The sequence below is a fragment of the Etheostoma spectabile genome, chromosome 10 (assembly GCF_008692095.1).
Source record: "Etheostoma spectabile isolate EspeVRDwgs_2016 chromosome 10, UIUC_Espe_1.0, whole genome shotgun sequence".
NCBI classification, from domain to species: Eukaryota; Metazoa; Chordata; class Actinopteri; order Perciformes; family Percidae; genus Etheostoma; species Etheostoma spectabile.
Window position 1 is genome coordinate 25113719 of NC_045742.1, and position 19693 is coordinate 25133411.

At 39.4% G+C, this 19693-nt stretch overlaps 1 protein-coding gene across 1 annotated transcript; it reads right to left on the reverse strand.

Moving 5' to 3' along the window:
* Nucleotides 1-2858: 2858 nt before the first annotated feature.
* Nucleotides 2859-19686, reverse strand: degs1 (delta(4)-desaturase, sphingolipid 1). Its single transcript, XM_032527495.1, has 3 exons — nucleotides 19116-19686; nucleotides 8982-9724; nucleotides 2859-4919 (listed from the first exon to the last, which is right to left on the reverse strand). Exons 1-3 carry the CDS (start codon nucleotides 19195-19197, stop codon nucleotides 4773-4775), a joined length of 972 nt encoding a protein of 323 aa, XP_032383386.1. The 5' UTR covers nucleotides 19198-19686; the 3' UTR covers nucleotides 2859-4772.
* Between the last annotated feature and the right edge of the window lie 7 nt (nucleotides 19687-19693).

A 19693-nucleotide genomic window follows, 5' to 3' on the forward strand; every position in this document is an offset into this window, starting at 1 on the left:
ATCATTTGAATTTCTCATTGTTCATTTAAAGGGCCAGTGTGTATAATTTAGAGGATGCGTAACCACCTGAAACTAAGAGCTGTGTTTTTGATCGCTTAGGATGAGTTCTTCGTGTCTGCGTAGGGAGCTGGTCGTCCTCCATGTTTCTGCAGCGGTCCATGACGGACTAACCAAACACTGGCTCTTCAAGAGAAGGCCACTGTAGATTCTCCTACATGCTCGGTGAGGGGTATTCAGCAGGTTGCTATCTGCAACCTCATCGCTAGACGCCATTAAATCCTACACACTGGTCCTACCATCAAACATATTCAATATTTTCTGAAATTTTTAACATGGTCTATTAGGGGTTTCAAACTGTAGGCCCAGGGGCCAGATCCTGTAAAACCAGATATATGTTTTGACTGCTTTGCTTCACTTGATCTTTATCAATTTAATTCAATTATTTCTTCATCTAAGCCATCAACCTGCCTCTTAGATCCCATCCCGACTAGGCTATAAAGAAGTTTTTACCATTAGTCACACTTCTATATAAATATAACCAATTTGTCTTTATTACAGGCTATGTACCACAGCACTTTAAAGTTGCTGTAATTAACCTCTTCTGAAAAAGCCAAACCTTGATCCAGATGTTTTAGCCAACTATAGACCTATATCCAACCTTCCATTTCTCTCTAATTCTTGAGAAAGCAGTCGCCAACAGCTGTGCGACTTTCTGCATAGACAGCTTATTTAGAGATTTTCAGTAGGTTTGAGTCATCATAGCACAGAGACAGCACTTGTGAATTACTAATGACCTCCTAATTGCATCAGACAAGGACTATCTCTGTACTTGTGTTATTAGATCTTAGCGCTGCATTGATACCATTGACCATTATATCTTATTACAGAGATTAGAACATTTAATTGGCATAAAGGGACTGCTCTAAGCTGGTTTAAGTCTTATTTATCAGATCGATCTCAGTTTGTTTATGTTAACGAGGAATCCTCTGTGCACGCCAAGGTTAGTCATGGAGTCCCACAAGGATCTGTGCTCGGTCCATCCTGTTCACTTTATATATGCTTCCTTTAGGCAGTATTTTAGGAAACACTCCATAAACTTTCATTGTTATGCAGATGATACTCAATTATATCTATCAATCAAGCCGGATGAAACTAATCATTAGCTAAACTTCAACTGCCTTCAGGATATTAAAACTTGGATGACCTGTAATTTTCTAATGTTAAACTCAGATAAACTGAAGTTATGCTCTCGGACCAAAGCACCTCCGTGACGCACTATCCAAAGATATAGTTACTCTGGATCATCACCCTGGCCTCCAGCACCACAGTGAAGAATCTTGGAGTCATCTTTGATCAGGACATGTCCTTTAATTCCCACTTAAAGCAAATTTCAAGGTCGCCTTATTTCACCTACGTAATATTGCAAAAATCAGGAATATCCTGTCAAAATATGCGAAAAAACTGTCCATGCATTTGTTACTTCGTGTTGGATTACTGCAATCTCTGTTATCAGGCTGCTCGAAAAAATCCATAAAGACTCTACAGCTGATCCAGAATGCGGCGGCACGTGTTCTGACAGGAACCAGGAAAAGAGATCACTTTTCTCCTGTTTTAGCTTCTCTGCATTGGCTTCCTGAAAATTTAGAATAGAATAAATCCTTCTTCTCACCTACAAACCTCTTCATGGTCAGGCTCCATCTTATCTTAAGGAGCTTATAGTACCTTACAACCCTGTGAGAGCACTACGCTCCCAGAATGCAGGGTTACGGGTGGTTCCTAGAGTCTCTAAAAGTAACGGGAGCCAGAGCGTTCAGCTATCAGGCTCTCTCCTGTGGAACCAGGTTCCAGTTTGGGTCCGGGAGGCAGACACCGTCTCACATTTAAGAGTGGCTTAAGACTTTCCTTTTTGATAAGCTTATAGTTAGGGCCATAATCGAATATTGTTAGGAGTAGTAGTTAGTCACATAGTTTTCCGATTTATCTATCATATAATATAACTAAGGGAGACTTGCATACAGCCCGACCGGTTGGGGATTCTAGCCCGGCCGGGCTGGAGCTCTCTTTCCTCTTCTCTCTTGGTTTTGTTGTAATAGTTTTAGCCAGCTGGGGACTTATTTTGATACACTGAGCTCCTCTCTCCTCTATCTTTCCATCTTTTCATTTATGTGCATCCATGTCCCAGAAATGCTTGTACTAACCTAGCTCTGGGAGTCATCCCCGGTCCTATAGTTCTTTTTTCCCCAGCATGTTCCCTTGGATCAGAGAGGCTCCGAAATCATGTTAGCAGCTGTCGCCATGGTCCCGCTACACTTTCTGTGATGCCATGTTCAACTGCTACACTGCGTGCCCAGCTACGTCCTGCTACGTTCCGGCTACGTCCTGCTGTGCCTTGTATGCCGCACAGCGTCCTGCTATGCCATGAACTACTACAAAGAACTGCACAAACTACTAATTTTTTCTATTTTTTTTATTGCCACTCTCATTCTAACCCCAACCGGCCCGTCAGACGCCGCCTACCAGAGCCTGTCTGACCGAGGTTTCAGCCTAAAAGAAGTTTTTCCTCGCCACTGTCGCACGGTTGCTTCTCTGGAGGAACTACTAGAACTGTTGGGTCCTTGTAATTCTGGAGTGTGGTCTATCTGTATGTTGGGTTCTTGAATAACTCTTGTTATGAATTGATACTATAAATAAAATTGAATTGAAATTGAATCCTGCGTGTAAAACAATTTTATAAGGTTTCACTTCATACGTTTATTTTTTATCCAGTTCACAAATCCAGAGAGGTTAAAGCCTTCTCTATATCATTGTAAATAGAAGAAATTAAGTTTTTTTTATCATCATTTATTTTATTGGCTTTAAAGTATTCCAAATTAACTATATTAAATTTAAAAACATCGTAGAAAGAGTCAAATCAATAGCAACCTAATGTCATTTTGTTCACGGTTGCTAAGTCTCCAAATGTCTCGGACAGCTGCAGCAGCCCTGCTTCTTAAACTTAGATACAATAACAAAAAAGAACAAAGTGATTACGTGATTTTTATCAAACATTCTCGGCAGCTTTTCATCAAAGTAAATGCGGTCATAAAATTGAACCAAAGACCACAAACAGAGCAGAGAAAGGAAAACAAAGCTCTGAGGCACTGATGAGTAATACACTTTCAGCCTTTAACTAACTTGTTATAAACAGTTTGTATGGAAGCATGACAACAGGTTGTATAACGCTAGATTAAAGTGTTGATGAAAAAGGTTAACTACTACATTTAACATAAAGCAACCGATGAAAGCCTCCCCATAAACTCAACACATATGGAGGGATTTTGATTCAACTTTGGTCCACTTATATACACACACACACACAGATTTGATCAAACAATAGCAAAGATGTTTTCATGTTGTTGACCTAACTGTAGAGTCCAAAATGCAAAATGTACGGGAGACATTACATTGTGAAATGAATTATGCTGGCAGAATACAAACAGCAAACCCCTTTGACATGGTTTGTAGTCAGTTCTAGATTTCTAGGCTAACTCAGGAGCACATGGTACAACACCCTGTTTGGGCTAATGTTAAGTTGGCTGTGAAGCTATCTGGAGAGCTAGTTTCTAGGGCTGGTTGCACAAAGCCATCTAAAAAACCCATTCCCATCTAAATCCGTTCTGAGTGATAAGTGGACAGCTGTAAACTACAGGTTGGCAATGCACCCACGATGCATTGAGAGCTGATCACTGAGACCGCATTCAGAGGTAGACTAAGAGTGGGGGGGTAAAAATCCATACAGCATAGCATCCTGATTATGCAATGTGTTTAAAATAGCGTATGGTGAGGCCTCTGGTGATTCCCACCCCTAAGGTAGACAGGTCTGGTTTTGCTCTTGTAGCAGCAGTCTGTTCATATTTAATTGCTTGGCGTTGTTTTACTGACTACTTCCTCGTTTTCATTCTTTACTGATCAGTGTGGTAACAGACACTTTGTGTCCTCACCCCCAATTTCCACCGGATGCAGAACGGCTGCGGATCCGCTCCGGAACGACAGAAACAAAATTAAACATCTGGTTCATTTTCTAAATAAAATAGAGCGTGCTCGCGGAGGATCATATTTCCCTGCCCTACACCTTGAAAACAAAGCACAGAGTTGTTTCCCCTCTACACCTGTGGATGGATTATTCTACGTAAATACGCAAGATCTTGTGCGTCCTTGTGTCTTCAGCTGTCAGTCATAGCGGAGCCGATCAACAGCCGTTCTGCAACCGGTGGAAATTGGGGGTCAGAGATGTGGAAAATAGACCCAATGTGTAAAGAACATGCACATGTGCAGTGCACATTAGCACACCAGCTAGAATTTGGGGGTCGTTTTAAACTAAAGTATTTGACAAATTGAAGAGGAATTTTGATTTATCCACAGGATAACAATGATACGACCAAATTTCATAACAATCCAACCATCCAGTTATATTTTTACTCAAAAGTAAAATACATATAACAGACATCTTAAGCTGAAGTTTTTCTTTGATCAGAGCCAAAGGCTTTGTGCAACCAACCCTAGCTACTGACACACTAACAAACTGAGTTTTTTAATCTAATGCCTCAATACATTCAATAAACGATGTTTCTTCTTTTGGAGGAAAAGCACTTTTTCACAATGTACACCCTTTTTTCCCATGTTGATTGTATTAATATGCAGAAGCGGTTTAGTTTATGGGCTGGAGAGTGGGCGAGGGGGGGTGCCGTCGTGGTGGGCGCTGCAGCTTTGTTCCAGAGAAACTTTCAGTTGGGTTACTCCTGCTTGACATCGCCTGTCAGCTTCCTCTTGACTCGAGAGTACGGGCTCAGTGACTCGTCCATGATGAAGTCGAACAGGACCTTCAGCCACGATGTGTACTGAGGCAGGTCATCGTAATACTCCGCCGCTATCTTCTTCACCTGGAAACCAAGAAGAAAGAAGAATAGGCGTCAAAGAGCCATTTACACAGCCGATAAATGCTTTCATGTTGACAAACGGATCATTTTGAAGTCCTATTTTGTTTGCACACAAGTAAAAAACGAGGTGTGCTGCTAGGAGCGTAATGATTATTTTTTTTTAAACGGCCAATAGGGGGCGCCACAAATCTTTTCCATATGAGTTTACAGTATTGTATTTTTCTGTGGCTTTTATTCTGTTTTCTGAGACAGGAAGCCTCTGTCCTAGTCACCTTGCTTCCTTCAACATTAAGTGAAGTGTATATTTTTGTTTGTGGAATGCAGTTTGCAGTAACATTAACCATTACTTATTTAATGTGTTCTCGGCGTAACACTGGTAGAGTAACACATTCATTTACAGTAAGTAAATGAGTGGGTTGGTCACTGTACTGGTAATCTGGTAATCTGTCAAACCTGGCAAAGTGCATATAGATAAAAAAAGACATGGTTACAGTGGCCAGTTGACTCTAATAATTAGGGAATGGACAATTACAGTATTTATGCACATCTATTGAAATAACCAAAAGTATTGTTCACAACCTTTATATAGCCTACAATTTAAAGAAAGCAAGAAGGGTCATAGATGCTAAATAGATTATTTTGGACCCACTATGTGAAATCATGACCTAATTATCTCATTAACAGGAGACAACAAATGCACAGCTTTTTCTGAACTATTCCCACAAAAAACTGATTTAATTAGTAAGATCTTACTATCCAACCCAAAACTCCCTTTATCTCAAGATGATGCGCTCAAAACTTAGTCTTGTGCATGATGTTGATGAAACATGTTATGTAACGGTTATCATAGAACGTTAATTTAAAAATAAGAGTTCCTGTGAAACGCCATATTCACTCAGATTTTTCTCCACCCAAATTAATAGTTTATTTCATTGTTTCTACTCTTCTGGAATAGTGCGATCTGTAACACCTGTGAGAAACATTAAATTGTTACACTTTATTTTTAGCGGGTGTGCGCAAGAATGACATGACACCGTCATAACCAGGATACAACACTGTTCATAAACATAATGTTTGACAAATGTTTATGACTTTATGTTCATGTTTTGACAACTTGACAATAACCAAGACAATTTAATCAGTCAGTGTCTTTATGACAACTTCACCTAGACAACATACAGAAATATGTCATAGCAGGCATAATTATCGAAGTTAAAGAAACCATTTACCTTTAGTTATTTGTTAACATTACATATCTCGCATTGCCAGGCCTATCTCCACAGCGCTGTGGAGTAAGGTCTGGCTCCTCCACACATACATTCTTTGATATGAGAAAAAAGCTCTATGGGATGTTTGCATTTCTTTGAACCAATCTCACTCGTCTTGGGCGGCGCTGAACTCCGGATGCAGCGTCAAAATAGTCTCAGGAAGAATCTAGTTTTGGTGAAACATTTGCACTCCGCAAAATAAAACAGTCCATAAAATATTAAATGACGTTAAGTGTTGACACAATACAGTAACGTGAACTATTTTAATGAGCTGGATACATGGTTATACCTCATTAGGTCTTACCAGTTTATTGGCTGGTGTACTTTTCTTCCAAAACGTTTGAACCATTTTTTTGTGTAAAGCTTGCTACCTCAAAGTTTGTTGTTGTTTCCTGAAGTGAACAGAGTTTGAGACCGGACACACAGGGAGTGGAAGGGGAGGGACATCTTATCCTGTAAAGGCTCTTCCGTTAATCCAGACTACTGTATTATATTAAAGGGTCTTGTGTGGTTGGTTTTAAAATTGGCTGCCATGAGAACATTAGAACTATGTCATGAGTATTTTCCGTGACCTCAACTAAAGTTAAAGCTATAGTGCGTGGTTTCTGTTCCCCCCATGGGGAATTTTAAGTAATGACAATCTGTCGGTGCAGCCACGTGATACAAGCCTTCTGTGATCGCGCACCCCGCCCCACCACCACCAGCACGCAGTTCCTTGTAATTAAGGAGGACAAGGAGTATTAAAAATACGGACTATACAGAAGAGGTAATTATCTTTACTTGAGTTTCTCTGTGCAAAAGTTGCCAGGAAACACCAATTTTTAAACTTAGCCCTACTGTAAAATAAAGAGGGTTGTGTGGGGCTGATAGTCTAAATTAGCAATGTATCAACTCATTTGGCAATGGCTTGAATGTAATGGACGCTCATTAATATAAAAAAGTTACGCACTAAAGCTTTACAATTAGAACTTATCATAAATATGTCATAAAGTTTGATTGCCCTGTGAAATTATTTTTTAACGATGCTATGAATCATTCCCTTGACCTCAAGTGAAGTGAAACCATTTGGACTTGTCATTAAGATGTTATGAATGTTATAAAACCAGTCTGACATCAGTGAATACAGTACCAAGGTGATCTACTTTTGGACGGATAGCTTTAAAGATAGCTTTTATTTATTCATCAAAGTTATAAAAAAAATAATCTTAATGCTAAGTCCAAATTTTTTCACTTTACTTAAAACGTAACTCACACCAAAATGCAACCAAGGGTCTTTTTGTAAATGTACCCAAGTCGAACTTTAGTGATCGACACTTTTTGACTTTAACAAGGAAAATATTCATGACAAAATTATAATGGTTTCATGAAAGCCAATGTAAAAAGACTTATGACTAGGGATGCACTATATTGGATTTTGGCCAATATTGTCAAACTCATTTTGGGACACGGACACACGGACGGACGGGCGCGCGCGAACCCGCCCATCCCCACCCCCACACACACAAAATCTCTCCTGTACTACCTATATCTTATTACACTCATGTGTTGTAGATAAGATAACACACAAGACAAACATTTGATTCTACCATAAATGTCTCACATTGACCCTTGAAAAATAGTTACATTATTTCACTTGGAGGAGAATTAATATGCCAAGGTGCCACATTTTAAGTTTAGACTTCAGTCCTTAGGAGTGCATTAATAATAATAATAATAATAATAATAACACAAAATAAAAAAACGTACATCATCTCCTTGAACAGCTCAAATGCCTTACATCCGAGGCAACGCTGAACAGCCGTTCACTGTCAACATCTAACACGACATGCACTTGTTCCCTTTATATTTTCCATTTCACAAACATTATCAAATGCAGATGCAATTGCAGCTACTGTGTGAGAACAGGAGCATTCCTGTGAGTGTAGGTCGGACAGCTTTTTAAGGGTAAAGTTGTTGTCGTTTTACTGGGCAGTGTGGCTCAACATGCTAACAGGACTCCCACTTGATGTCCAAATGTCCGTGGTAAAGCTAATGAGACTAGCGCCGTGAGGAGATTCTAAATGTTACTGGCGAGAACTCTGTTCAGGTAAGGCGAAATCAGTTAAGTAGCGTCGGCTAGGCGTAGCATACTGCAGCTCCACCACGCTAAACGGCTGGTTATCAAGAGCAATACATTCAATGATTGTTAAGCTCTTTTACCTTTGGGTGGTTGCTGTTGTTTTTTCTAGCTTTGTCAAAGGACTGAAGTAGAGGCTTCTGATGTTTTTTTTCACATCACTTGTGCTTTCTAAGTACTGCAAATAGCAAGTTTGTTATCGGTTTTATGTATCTCAAAATACCTCCACACGGCCGACATGTTGCTATGTTCACGGTTGTCATGTAGCCTACGCATAGTAAACAAGCCCTCCTATCAGCAAGGCTCATTGGCAGAAATATTCTTATCTGCCAATGCCGTGATGTCATGCCGATATTGTGCATCCCTATTTATGACAGTTTAATTGTAATGTTAACTCATGAAGCTAAATGCTTTATTTAAGTTTGATAATTAGGCCTGCCATGACATATTTATGACAGGTTATGTTGTCTAGGTTAATGTCAAGGTGCTATAACACAGATTGTTGTGTTTGTTGATGTCAAGTTGTTTGAATGACAGTCCTAAACATTTATAAAGACTTCTTAATGTTAGTGACAGGTGTCATGTCATGGGAATGATGCTGTCATTCATGACAGTCTTATGCACACCCCTTAAAAATAAAGTGTTACCCAATGGTCTCAATAGTCACCCAGCTGTACTAACCATGGGCAGCCTGCGTCCTGGGATGCTGGGGAAGTCATGGTGCTCATTGTGGTAGCCCACGTTGAAGGTGAGCAGATTCAGGGAGCCATAGTAGGAGTAGGTCTCATGGCCCTTGAGGAACATGTAATGCTCAGCTATGAAGTGACCAGAGATGGGGTGCAAGCCCATTCCCAGCAAGGAGCCAGCCAGCATGTAGACCACAGGCTTGGCCCCCCACAGCCAATAGAGCAGAATGTTAAAGGTGAGCTGGATGGCCAGGTTGGTCACCTCCAGCTGAGTGATGGGTTTGGGGTTGATGCAGAGGGGCCGGATGGCATAGAATAGGGGCTGCAAAATAATCCAGATGAATTTCCGGAAGCGCGTGCAGAAGAACCAGCCTTCAAAATCAGTAGGGATGTCTACATCTATCCCGTCTCCACCCAGGTAGCGGTGATGGTCCAGGTGATAACGTTTGAAGGAGGCAGAGTAGGGCAGGCCGATGGGCAGGTTGGCAAACATGGCAAAGTAGCGGTTCCACATGGCTTTGTTGTTTCCAAAGGCCGTGTTGTGGGAAATCTCATGAATAGCAAGGGTCATTGAGTGGTTGATACAGCTGCCAAAGGCATATGTCCAAAATAAAACCCATTTCCAGTCCAAGTCTTTAATCAAGTAGAAAGCTAAAAACTGTACAGCCACCATCATGCACACAATCCATTTCAGCCTTGGGTCAGGACCCATCAACGACTTGATTTCTGGGTATTTGGCTGTAGGAGAGAAACAAGAGACTTCAGTTAAACTCAGGAAAGATTTATAAGCTGAAAATAGCAAAAGAAATTGTCAATGAGTGAACAAATATTATGAAGTATTATGATCCTTATGAATCATTAAAAATGCTTTGCAATATGTATGATTGTTGTATTTATTACTGTACACAAGCAAATCAAAAATATCCTCAATACAGGGGTTTTCATCTTGTAGTTTTGGAGTCAGAATCTGTGCAGTAGTGATTAGGCGGTGGAGCTGCGGTGTCAAAGTCCCGCCCATACACCCACCCAACCAATTGCGAGTTAAGTCACAGCTGTCATTCATGATATTTCATTTCATTCTTTCAGTAGAGAACATTTTCAGGTATAACTGAGTGGAGCTGAAAGTGACGGAGAAGTTAAGAAGAAATTAGGAGAGGAAAACAGAGTGACCTCCGAATACGTCTGGCCAAGTTGGTGTAGATTCAGCCTTATCAAATTCTGAAAATCCTAATCAGTCATGTAAGCTACTAAACTAGTGGCAGACAGAAAAGTAAGAGCCAAAAGTCACAATACATCAGCTAACTGTAGCAGTAATGGAGACCTAGGTTGTAACTATGCAGTAAATCCTTTTGTTAAATCTTTGTTATCTTATCTACTGTTGCGTGAACAGTAAACATGTAAGGGCATTTCAGGTTACTGGCTGAAGAAGTCATTCAGTCCCTGGCCTTTTTCACATGTTAAGGTATCACATTTTAGGACTTTGAGTAGTAAACCACCAAACTTGTTGGGTAAATGTCTACAAGCCAGTGCAAACTATTACTAGCCCAGTATTTATATACCTTTACCTTAACGGTACCTTTACAGTACAAATACTTTGTTACTGTACTATATTTTTACTTTACTAATTTATCTTTATTTTTAGTTTTGTACGTCCATTAGGAGTAATTGTGAACGCATGTCGGAGAATAGCGTGGACACGCATACGCCTCACTCCGGGAGCGGGCGCACACGCCACACAGGGGGAAAAAAAGTCTATAAGTCTATGGTCTATAATTCTTCTTCATCTGTTAGCTAGGTTGCACCTGGCTGTTGATTCAATATAATGGCGATTGTTGAATGCCCTTCATCAAGTTTTTATTTTAGGTGCATTATTTACATGCATTAAGATAATGTTATTAATAGTGGGTTTATTGTTATTATTTGCTAGCCTCGAGAGAGAGAGAGAGAGAGAGAGAGAGAGAGAGAGAGAGAGAGAGAGAGAGAGAGAGAGAGAGAGAAGTTGTCTCCATCCGTGTTGTAACAGACACACCTGGGGCGAAGCTGAAAACCAGAATCAGTCCTAATATAGTCCTCACTAACAAGTTTCAAATAATTTCACTGGAGTTATAGTTATTGTTTGCGTCATCAATACCAAATTCAATCTAATTGGATGAGAATATACACTACTGTACGTTGTACTTGACACACCACTACAAGATGACTCGACAGATTTGGCGGCATTTATTTGCGGAAAAAGTCGATTCTTGATGCCACTAACATTAGCACATAGTAGTTTGGATTGCGTCATGATTGAAAATGAAGAAAACGAAGAGATTCCATAAGTTCCCAATTATCCTTGGCCTTATCTGAGAGCAATGTTTGAGATAGTAGGCATCAAGAATGATTCCTGAAAAATGTGCTGCGTAACTCTAAAAGTATGGGAAAGACCTTAATAAATGTCTGTTTAGTAGGCTAATTCATATTTTATCCTTTATTTTCTTTCTAGAAGCCATATTTGAGCACACATACATGGATATTCCTTTAAATGTGATTCTCACAGAATCACAATGATCATATCTTGCTACTCAGTCAGAATCTTATTAACCTGGAGTCCCAGTCTCTATCCCAATAGTCAAATATGTGATGTTTCAGGCCTAGCCTATTGCCAGACAGACATTTAAAATGTAGCCAATGGCATCTAAAGAGTGTTTTCCATGTCCACTGAAGTTTCTCGACTTGCACTCTAGTAACATTTGTGTGGTCGAGGTAGCTTTGCATAAAAAAATGGTTGTCATTTGCAAGGCTACTATTACTTTTATACTTTAAGTACATTTTCAAGCCTGTACTTTATTTTTACTTGAGTAAAGAAGTTGAATCAGTACTTTTTCCAGAGTATTTTTAACACAAGTATTTGTACTTCTACTTGAGAACGGGATGTGAGTATTTTTGCCATCTCTGGCAATCATCCACTCCTCTCTCACTACTGGAACTGTCCCTACATCCTTCAAAACCACTACCATTACCCCAATTTTGAAAAAACCTGGTGCGGACCCATCCAACTTCAACAACTTCCATCCTATATCCAATCTACCCTGCATCTCCAAAATCCTGAAACTCCATTCTCACCTGTCCCACAAAAACATGTATGAACAGTTCGAGTACAGTTTCTGCCGCTCCATAGCACTGAAACAGCACTCATCAAAATCCCCAACAACCTCCTTATGGCCGCACCCAGTTCCTTCAACTCAGGTCTTTTAAATCCATTCCCTTTTCCGTCACTTCAGGTGTGCCCCAGGGCTCTGTCCTGGGGCCCTTACCCTTCATCATTTACCTGCTTCCCCTCGGCAATATCTTCCGCAAACTTAACATTCACTTCTACTGTTACACTGATGACACCCAGCTCTACCTCTCCACCAAACCCTTGGATCTCTGAAATAAAAACTTGGCTCATCCAAAACTTCCTTAAATTAAACCGTAAAAAAAACCAAGGGTCTCCTTATTGGCACCAAATCCACTCTATTAAAAAAATCGACAGTTTTTTCTTTTACTATTGAGGACCGCTCCGTCCCACCCTCCCCCAAGGTTAAGAGTCTGTGTGTCATCATTTACAGCACATTATCCTTTCAACCCCATATCAATAACATTACCCGGTCTGCCTACTTCCAACTACAAAACATCAATCGCCTCCACCCCAACCTTACCCTCCACACTCCCGCCATCCTTGTCCACAGTCTTGTCACTTCCAGTCTGGATTACTGCAACTCTTTCCTCTTTGGTCTCGCTCACAAATCCCTAAAATGCCCTTAGTATGTATACCCTGGATGGTGCCCTTAAATGCAGAGAAAGGTGCTATACATAAAATGTATTATTATTAGGGGTGATCCGAGTACCAGGTTGAAACGAGTATCCGGTACGGATAAAGCACTTTTGCCGAGTACAAGTATTATATGAGTAATATGAGTCAATATCCTGCTCGGATTGAATAAAACCCCCACCTGCAATCAATCAATCAATCATCAATATCTCTCCCTCCCTCCCTCTCTCCCTCTCTCTCCTCCCCCCCCCCCCCCCCCCGTTAACGTTTAGGGTTTCTTCAGCTTCAGGTTTGTTTTTAACTTCGGTTTGTATTACTTACAGACTTAGTAACCAGTAGATTTCTGGTGAACGTGGGGTTTGTAGTCCTTACTTAGTAACCAGTAGATTTCTGGTGAACGTGGGGTTTGTAGTCCTTACTTAGTAACCAGTAGATTTCTGGTGAACGTGGGGTTTGTAGTCCTTACTTAATAACCAGTAGATTTCTGGTGAACGTGGGGTTTGTAGTCCTTACTTAGTAACCAGTAGATTTCTGGTGAACGTGGGTTTCAGACATGCTGCTTGGTTTAAATGCAACTCCCGTTGCGTCTCTGCCATCGGAGATTTTTTTTTTTTTTACGGTCAGCTGCCCCCCGCCCCCTCTTTCTCTCTCTCTCTGTGTCTCCTGTGACACACACACACACACACACACACACACACACACACATATATACCTTGTGTGGAAGGAAATAAAGGAAATAAAAAAGAACTAAAAAACAAAAAACAAAAAAAAAATCACACTGATCATAAAAAAATTAAAAGTTTAAAAAAGAAAGTTATATTGAGTATGAAAACTCTTGTTCATTACATTTTACTTCATAATTGCAACTGCATGTGTTGTATTCATTGTTGCAAAACTTGTTCTGTATATAGTTTGTTTGTTACCATGACAACACGACTGATCTGAAGCTCGATGCTGTCATGTAAATAGTTTTCAAATCAGCAATAAATATAACAATTTTTGATCAACCCATATCAAATGCATGCTTAAATAACATACCGGTTAAAGCCCTGCACATTTCAAGAGAACCCGACCCGCTTCCTGGTTAAATCTGACCACTTCCGGGTTAGGCCCCGCCCATTCCGAGTATGGATCCGGATACAGATAATTCATGTGGTAAACAGATACAGATAATACTGTACTCGCAGACGGGTGGTCACAGTTTTAAGGTTTAATAAGTAGGCTTTATCCAAATATTATTTCAATGGGTAGTTATTTGATTTTCAATTTTGGGATTCAAATATCAAATCATTTTTTGATTAATTTTTCAATTAGCGATTATTTTCCCATTGCTCAATTATTGACAATTTACACAAAACTAATTTCAAGGTTCAAAAGTTAAAATCTCTATTTGTTAAAATTGTTTAACACGTCTATTGAACACAGCAGAAAGCCACTTATAACAGGTACACAGACCAGGTGCTCTTAGTGCTCACTGTTCCTTGCTCATGGGCGCCAACACATGTATGGTGAAATAATATTCAATGTTTGGTAACATTTTAAATACTCATTTGCCTGCTCTTTGATTTGTTCTGAGAGCAACAAGGTTTCACAGCGGGTGTGTCACTGAGGCTACATCCACACTGCTAGAACCTGTAGAAACATGAACTGTCTTGTGGTGAACCATGGGCTTCTGCTTAGTGCTATGCTATTAGAGCTGCTAGGGGAAGGCTGCACTGACATAGCAATGTGGCCCCAAGCCAGAGAAAGCATTGCTAATTCCTTATCTTAACTACAGTGGTAAGTAGCTGCAGAACTGAATAAAGTGTGAACTACTGTGGGATATGTGATAAATTGGTAAAAGAAGGAGAGAGCTATGAGTGCTTGAGCAAACTAGTGCAAGTTTAAACGTTAGTGGGTAACGAAATAAAGAATATCAAAAATTTACCTGACTTGAGCTACATCTACATGGCTACTAGCCCAGCTCTGGCTACAAGTAGGCAACACAGGAGTATTAGTGAAACGGTAAACAGAAATGGAGCATACCCCAGCACATTAGTGTCTTTTTGAGACAACCAACCCCAATATGTAGAACGCATATTGGCAGGTTATTAACAGTGACCAAAACCAATTAATGATTGACATCCCTAAATGTAAAACATAACGCTGAATACAACTTTTTAATCACAGTAGGTAATAGCTGGACAGTCATTGCTTTCAAGAGATGCAAAGAGCAAACAAAGAAGGCCTCCAGGCTACATGGATGTGTTCTTTCTGCTTAGGAAGAACAGGGAGGTTACAGCAGAAAGAAAAGTCTCAGCAAACACTACCTCCTGTGTCACCACTCCCACAAGGCTGAGCTTGCCCCCGATGAGAGAAGCCTGAGGCATGTGACTATGTACAGCTTAGCTTTTACAAGCAACGACAAGTTCTTATTAGCACAGAACCTCATAACTCCACCTGAGCAGAAATCACGGACTAAGTTAGGTTAGAGTCTGTTGGAAACACATTCTGTTGTTTTGTGATAAATTCTATTTACAGATCCAAAGAAACAGAAAACAAAGCCTTTTGTATAAGTTTCTAAGTTTGTGTTGTCTTTTTTCTGTAACAAGGAAACACATGAATCAATCAATCACCACAATATAGCCACTATATTACTGTAAATAGTAAATGACTGTATTTTTTACTTTTTCAAAATTGTTTTGTATTTTACAGTGAACACAAAATACTGTAAATGGAAATACGGTACCTTTACTGTAAAAATAAGTCACAGTAACTTGCTGGCCAATTGTAAATTTTACGTTAAATTTGTTAAAGTGTATGATTAGTGGTAGCTTATGTTGCAAAAGGTTTGTGTGTGGTGTCGTTATAATTTTAGAATGAACTGTATTAGGACTCAACTGAACCGGGGTAATGATAGTAGAGACTCGCGATTCATGAGTCAATTTAAAGACTCTGGTTAAAGATCTGAGTGAATCACGACTCAAACAGGTCTAATGTGGAAATACATTTTTTATATAGATGTGCACTTATACATGCCCAGAGACAACAGATGGGAATTAACACTGGGTGCAATACATTTATTGTACACTGCCCCTGATTGAAATAAGCCAATAAATTAATGAAAATTACAAGCTTTTGTGTCTCCCGGGTGTTAACACAAAGTTTTACATATTGCGTTTTGCAGCTGAATTTGGCCTATTGAATTTGAGCAAGTTCAAAATATATTAGTTGAGTTTTATTCATTGAATTTTGCATCTGAATTTTGCATATTTAATTTGTTAACGTTGAACTTTTGATACTGAATTTTTAAAAATAATTTGGTATAGTTAGTAAGTTAAAAATTTAGAGGCAAAAAGTGCAGATACATAATTTCAATGCATTCAGTGTTAAAAATGGCACAATCCTTTGAAACAGATTAACTTCCATAGCATGTTTCAACATTTTATTATTCTGTGCATTTGCATTGATAATCAAGCAAGTAGACTCATGATACAGTTATCTCGCAAAAGCAATGTGACTTTTTCTCCAGCCCTATTCACAGGCCTAAAAAAGAAGTTGCAGACAGTGGGTTTAATTGCTAGCTAAGATCCAGCACATTAAAACATTAACCTTACCAATCATTTTTAGTACAATTTAACAAAACAGTTTACTGAGGGAAAATATGTGTATGTAGATTTTGAGCGCTAAGCATTCCCACTAACCTGTAAAAGTTTTAAAGAGTAAAATGATACAGCATGTTGCATAAATACAACATCTTGCAGTGGAATCAAAGGCAGAGGGGGCGCAGGGTTTGCTAACATTAGCTGCTTCTCTCATCTGGGTTCTGTTAAACAGTAAATTAAGAGCCCATAATGCGATTTTCCAAGCTACTGTTGCTGTCTTATTCCACTGGAAACACCACAATCAGCCGTTCAGGCTTTGTCCCCGTTGGTCACTCTGCCTAATGAGAAAATGCTACACTTGTGCTTATTTGGTTATCATGACTTTGCGAGTGATGACATCCTGTTATTGTTCCAGTTGCTCAACCTCAAAAGGGGAGAGAGAGTGGATGACCGTTGGCTTGAGTTCAGGTTAGGATATGTTAGAAAATTCCTAAGGCGGCAATGATATAACAGGAGCGGGCCACTACTGCTAAATGTATGAAGCGAAAACAGAGCATCAGCCACAACATATGTTAATATCAGGTGTGAACAGGGTCCAGGTTTAAGTACAGGTATGAATGAACCCTGACAGTCACCTGATCCTGCTGCATTCAGTATGTGCTAACATGATTAATTTAACACAGGATACAGCTTTGCTGTCAATGAGTATCTTTGTCTATGGCATTGAACACAGTGGCAGTACTTAAGCATCTGTCATGCTAACAGTGTAAAGACATTATAGATACAAAGCTGTACTATAAAACTATACATGCTTAATCATCCAAAACTAAGTCCTCAGGAGATTAAGGCAGACTACAATAAATAGAAACTTTCACATAATGGGGGCCTTTGGTTTGCCACAATAAAAGGTAGAATTGGATATGGGTCAGCACCTTGAATTCAATGATCTAAACGATTTTCCACAAAGCCCCAAGTGAAATTGCCAGTGTCTCTCGGTTCAATCGTTAAATGCCTTTTTTTAATTTCCTTTTGATTCTGAATTTTTAAAAATAATTTGGTATAGTTAGTGAGTTGTTGAAAATTTGAGTAAAATTCAGAGGCAAAAAGTGCAGATACATAATTTCAATGCATAACTAGTCAGTGTTAAAAATGGCACAATCCACTGAAGCAGATTAATTTCCATAGCATGTTTCAACATTTTATTATTCTGTGCATTTTCAATGATAATCAAGCAAGTAGACTCATGATACCGTTATCTCGCAAAAGCAATGTGACTTTTTCTCCAGCCCTATTCACAGGCCTAAATGTCGTTAAATGCCTTTTTTATTTCTTCTTTGGAAATGTTACAATAACAATAAAGTCATGTGGAGAGCTAAAGATTTGTAAAGATAGCAAAGCTGAATTTTACAGAGAGTAGTATATACACTGTTGGCTGCAACAATTACTTAAATGATCAATCATATGCTGATTATTTTTTGCTTAATCATTCGGTCCTAAATAATTGAAAAGATTAAATATACCAATCACAATTTACTACAGACCCAATAGACATCTAATGTCTTGTTTTGTCCTACCATCGGCCCAAAACCTCAAGATATTCAATTTACTATCATGTAAGACATGAAAAACTGCTAATTCTCACATTTAAGGACATGGAACCATTGAGTATCCATTAAGCCAATTGTGTTGAAAAGTTAGTTGAACAATAATTTGATAATTAGACTAAATGCCAAAAATGTGCTTGTACCAGCTCCTCCAATGTTGCAGGTGTGAACTCAATATCCTTGACTATTGGACTGTTTGTCCGACAAAAAAAAAAACATTTAAAAAATGTCACATAGGACTTAAATAATCTGTTAGACATTCTTTAACATTATATAGACTAAATAACTAATGGATTAAATGATGACACATTAATTATGAAAATAATCGTTAGTTACAGCCCTAACCTGAGGCTGCAGCTCTGAGCGTTGATGATCATATAAGCATGAAACAGCTACAATCTTTATGGGAGATTGCAGCATCATAGTAATGTAGTATTAGAGCAAGCAGATGCAGAACATACTGTATCTAATAATATAGAGCTGTATTTAGAATAGACTACTGTATTATTATACAGTACGCATTTCTCTTGCTAAGCATGACAGCAAACAACAAAAGCCAACAAAACACTTAGCTAGGCTACTAAAGGACCTGTTGAACACATGGCATAAGTGTAAAAGTCCAAGTGACATTCTTGTGTAAGCCTAGTCTTCCGTTATAATGTGTATCCATATACGGCAGCATGTGAACCGTTATGGAAACCTTCACTGTGACAAGCTCAAAAGAGAGTTAGCGTTGTTATTTCAGGGAGTGGTTACTACTGTGGCTGGAGGGTTACGCTACATTGCTAACGTTATTATGTTTCATTAGCTAAGCCAACTGGCTGCAACTAGCTTAACGTTAAATAATAACAATATGCATTTCGATAACAGCCATTTTGGTGTCTCTCGGTCATTAAAAGGGAGTAAACTATTCACCTAGCTAACCTATGACTAGTACTCGGCCAATTAACAGGCGGATGTGGAACCGTTAGCTTGTTACGTTAGCAAACTGAGTCAGCTGATATGGTAGTGGTGGTATTTACGCGTTTTAACGAACGTTATTCAACATAGCCACCCAGGCGAGTTAACATAGTTATATATTTGTTAATGTTAACTTACGTTATAGGTTAACTAGTTAACAAAACTTGCTAACGGATAAGTTAGCTCACCCAGTATTTCTTTTCTCCTGTCGGCATGCGGCTGGTCCGTATATACCCAGTCGAAGTCCTCACGGGCGACCCGATTCCCCATCTTTTTATCCCTGTTTTAAACAATTTACTCAGACAAAGAGGTAGCTAACGTTGACTGAATATCACACGGTCGTTTCAAAAGGAAACTCTGACTCTTGTCCTCTCTTCTATGGCCCTCCTCCTCTCCTCTATAGGCCGGCCTGGCTGATTTGCCAGAACATCAGTCACTCCTCCCCATTGTAGTCAGCTCCTCCTACCAGCTTCATCGAAGACCGGAGAGAGTAGGCCTACGCAGTTGTTAACTAATGATCACTTTTTACCAAGTAGGCTAGTAGATATCCATTTAACTGTTGTCAGAAAACCCAGCAATAGGACTAAATACAAGCCGTTTCATTCTAAAAGAAGAGGGGGGGGGGAAAGGACATTAAACAAATAACTGTCTCTTTATGGATATAGGCTATTATCGTCACCTTCCTAAAATAATCGCCTAAGTCATTTTTTGACAAAAAGTATCTTCTTGCCTATATCATCTCCTCATGGTGCTGGCCACCTCTGGT

What these genes read in the sequence shown, in the direction of transcription:
- degs1 (XM_032527495.1), bottom strand. Translation starts at nt 19,197, where the DNA reads ATGGGGAATCGGGTCGCCCGTGAGGACTTCGACTGGGTATATACGGAC. An exon ending in CAGGAGAAAAGAAATACTGG is followed by an intron (nt 9,725 to 19,115) that starts GTGAGCTAACTT and finishes TCTCTCCTACAG; the next exon opens with CCAAATACCCAGAAATCAAG. An exon ending in CAGGACGCAGGCTGCCCATG is followed by an intron (nt 4,920 to 8,981) that starts GTTAGTACAGCT and finishes CTTGGTTTCCAG; the next exon opens with GTGAAGAAGATAGCGGCGGA.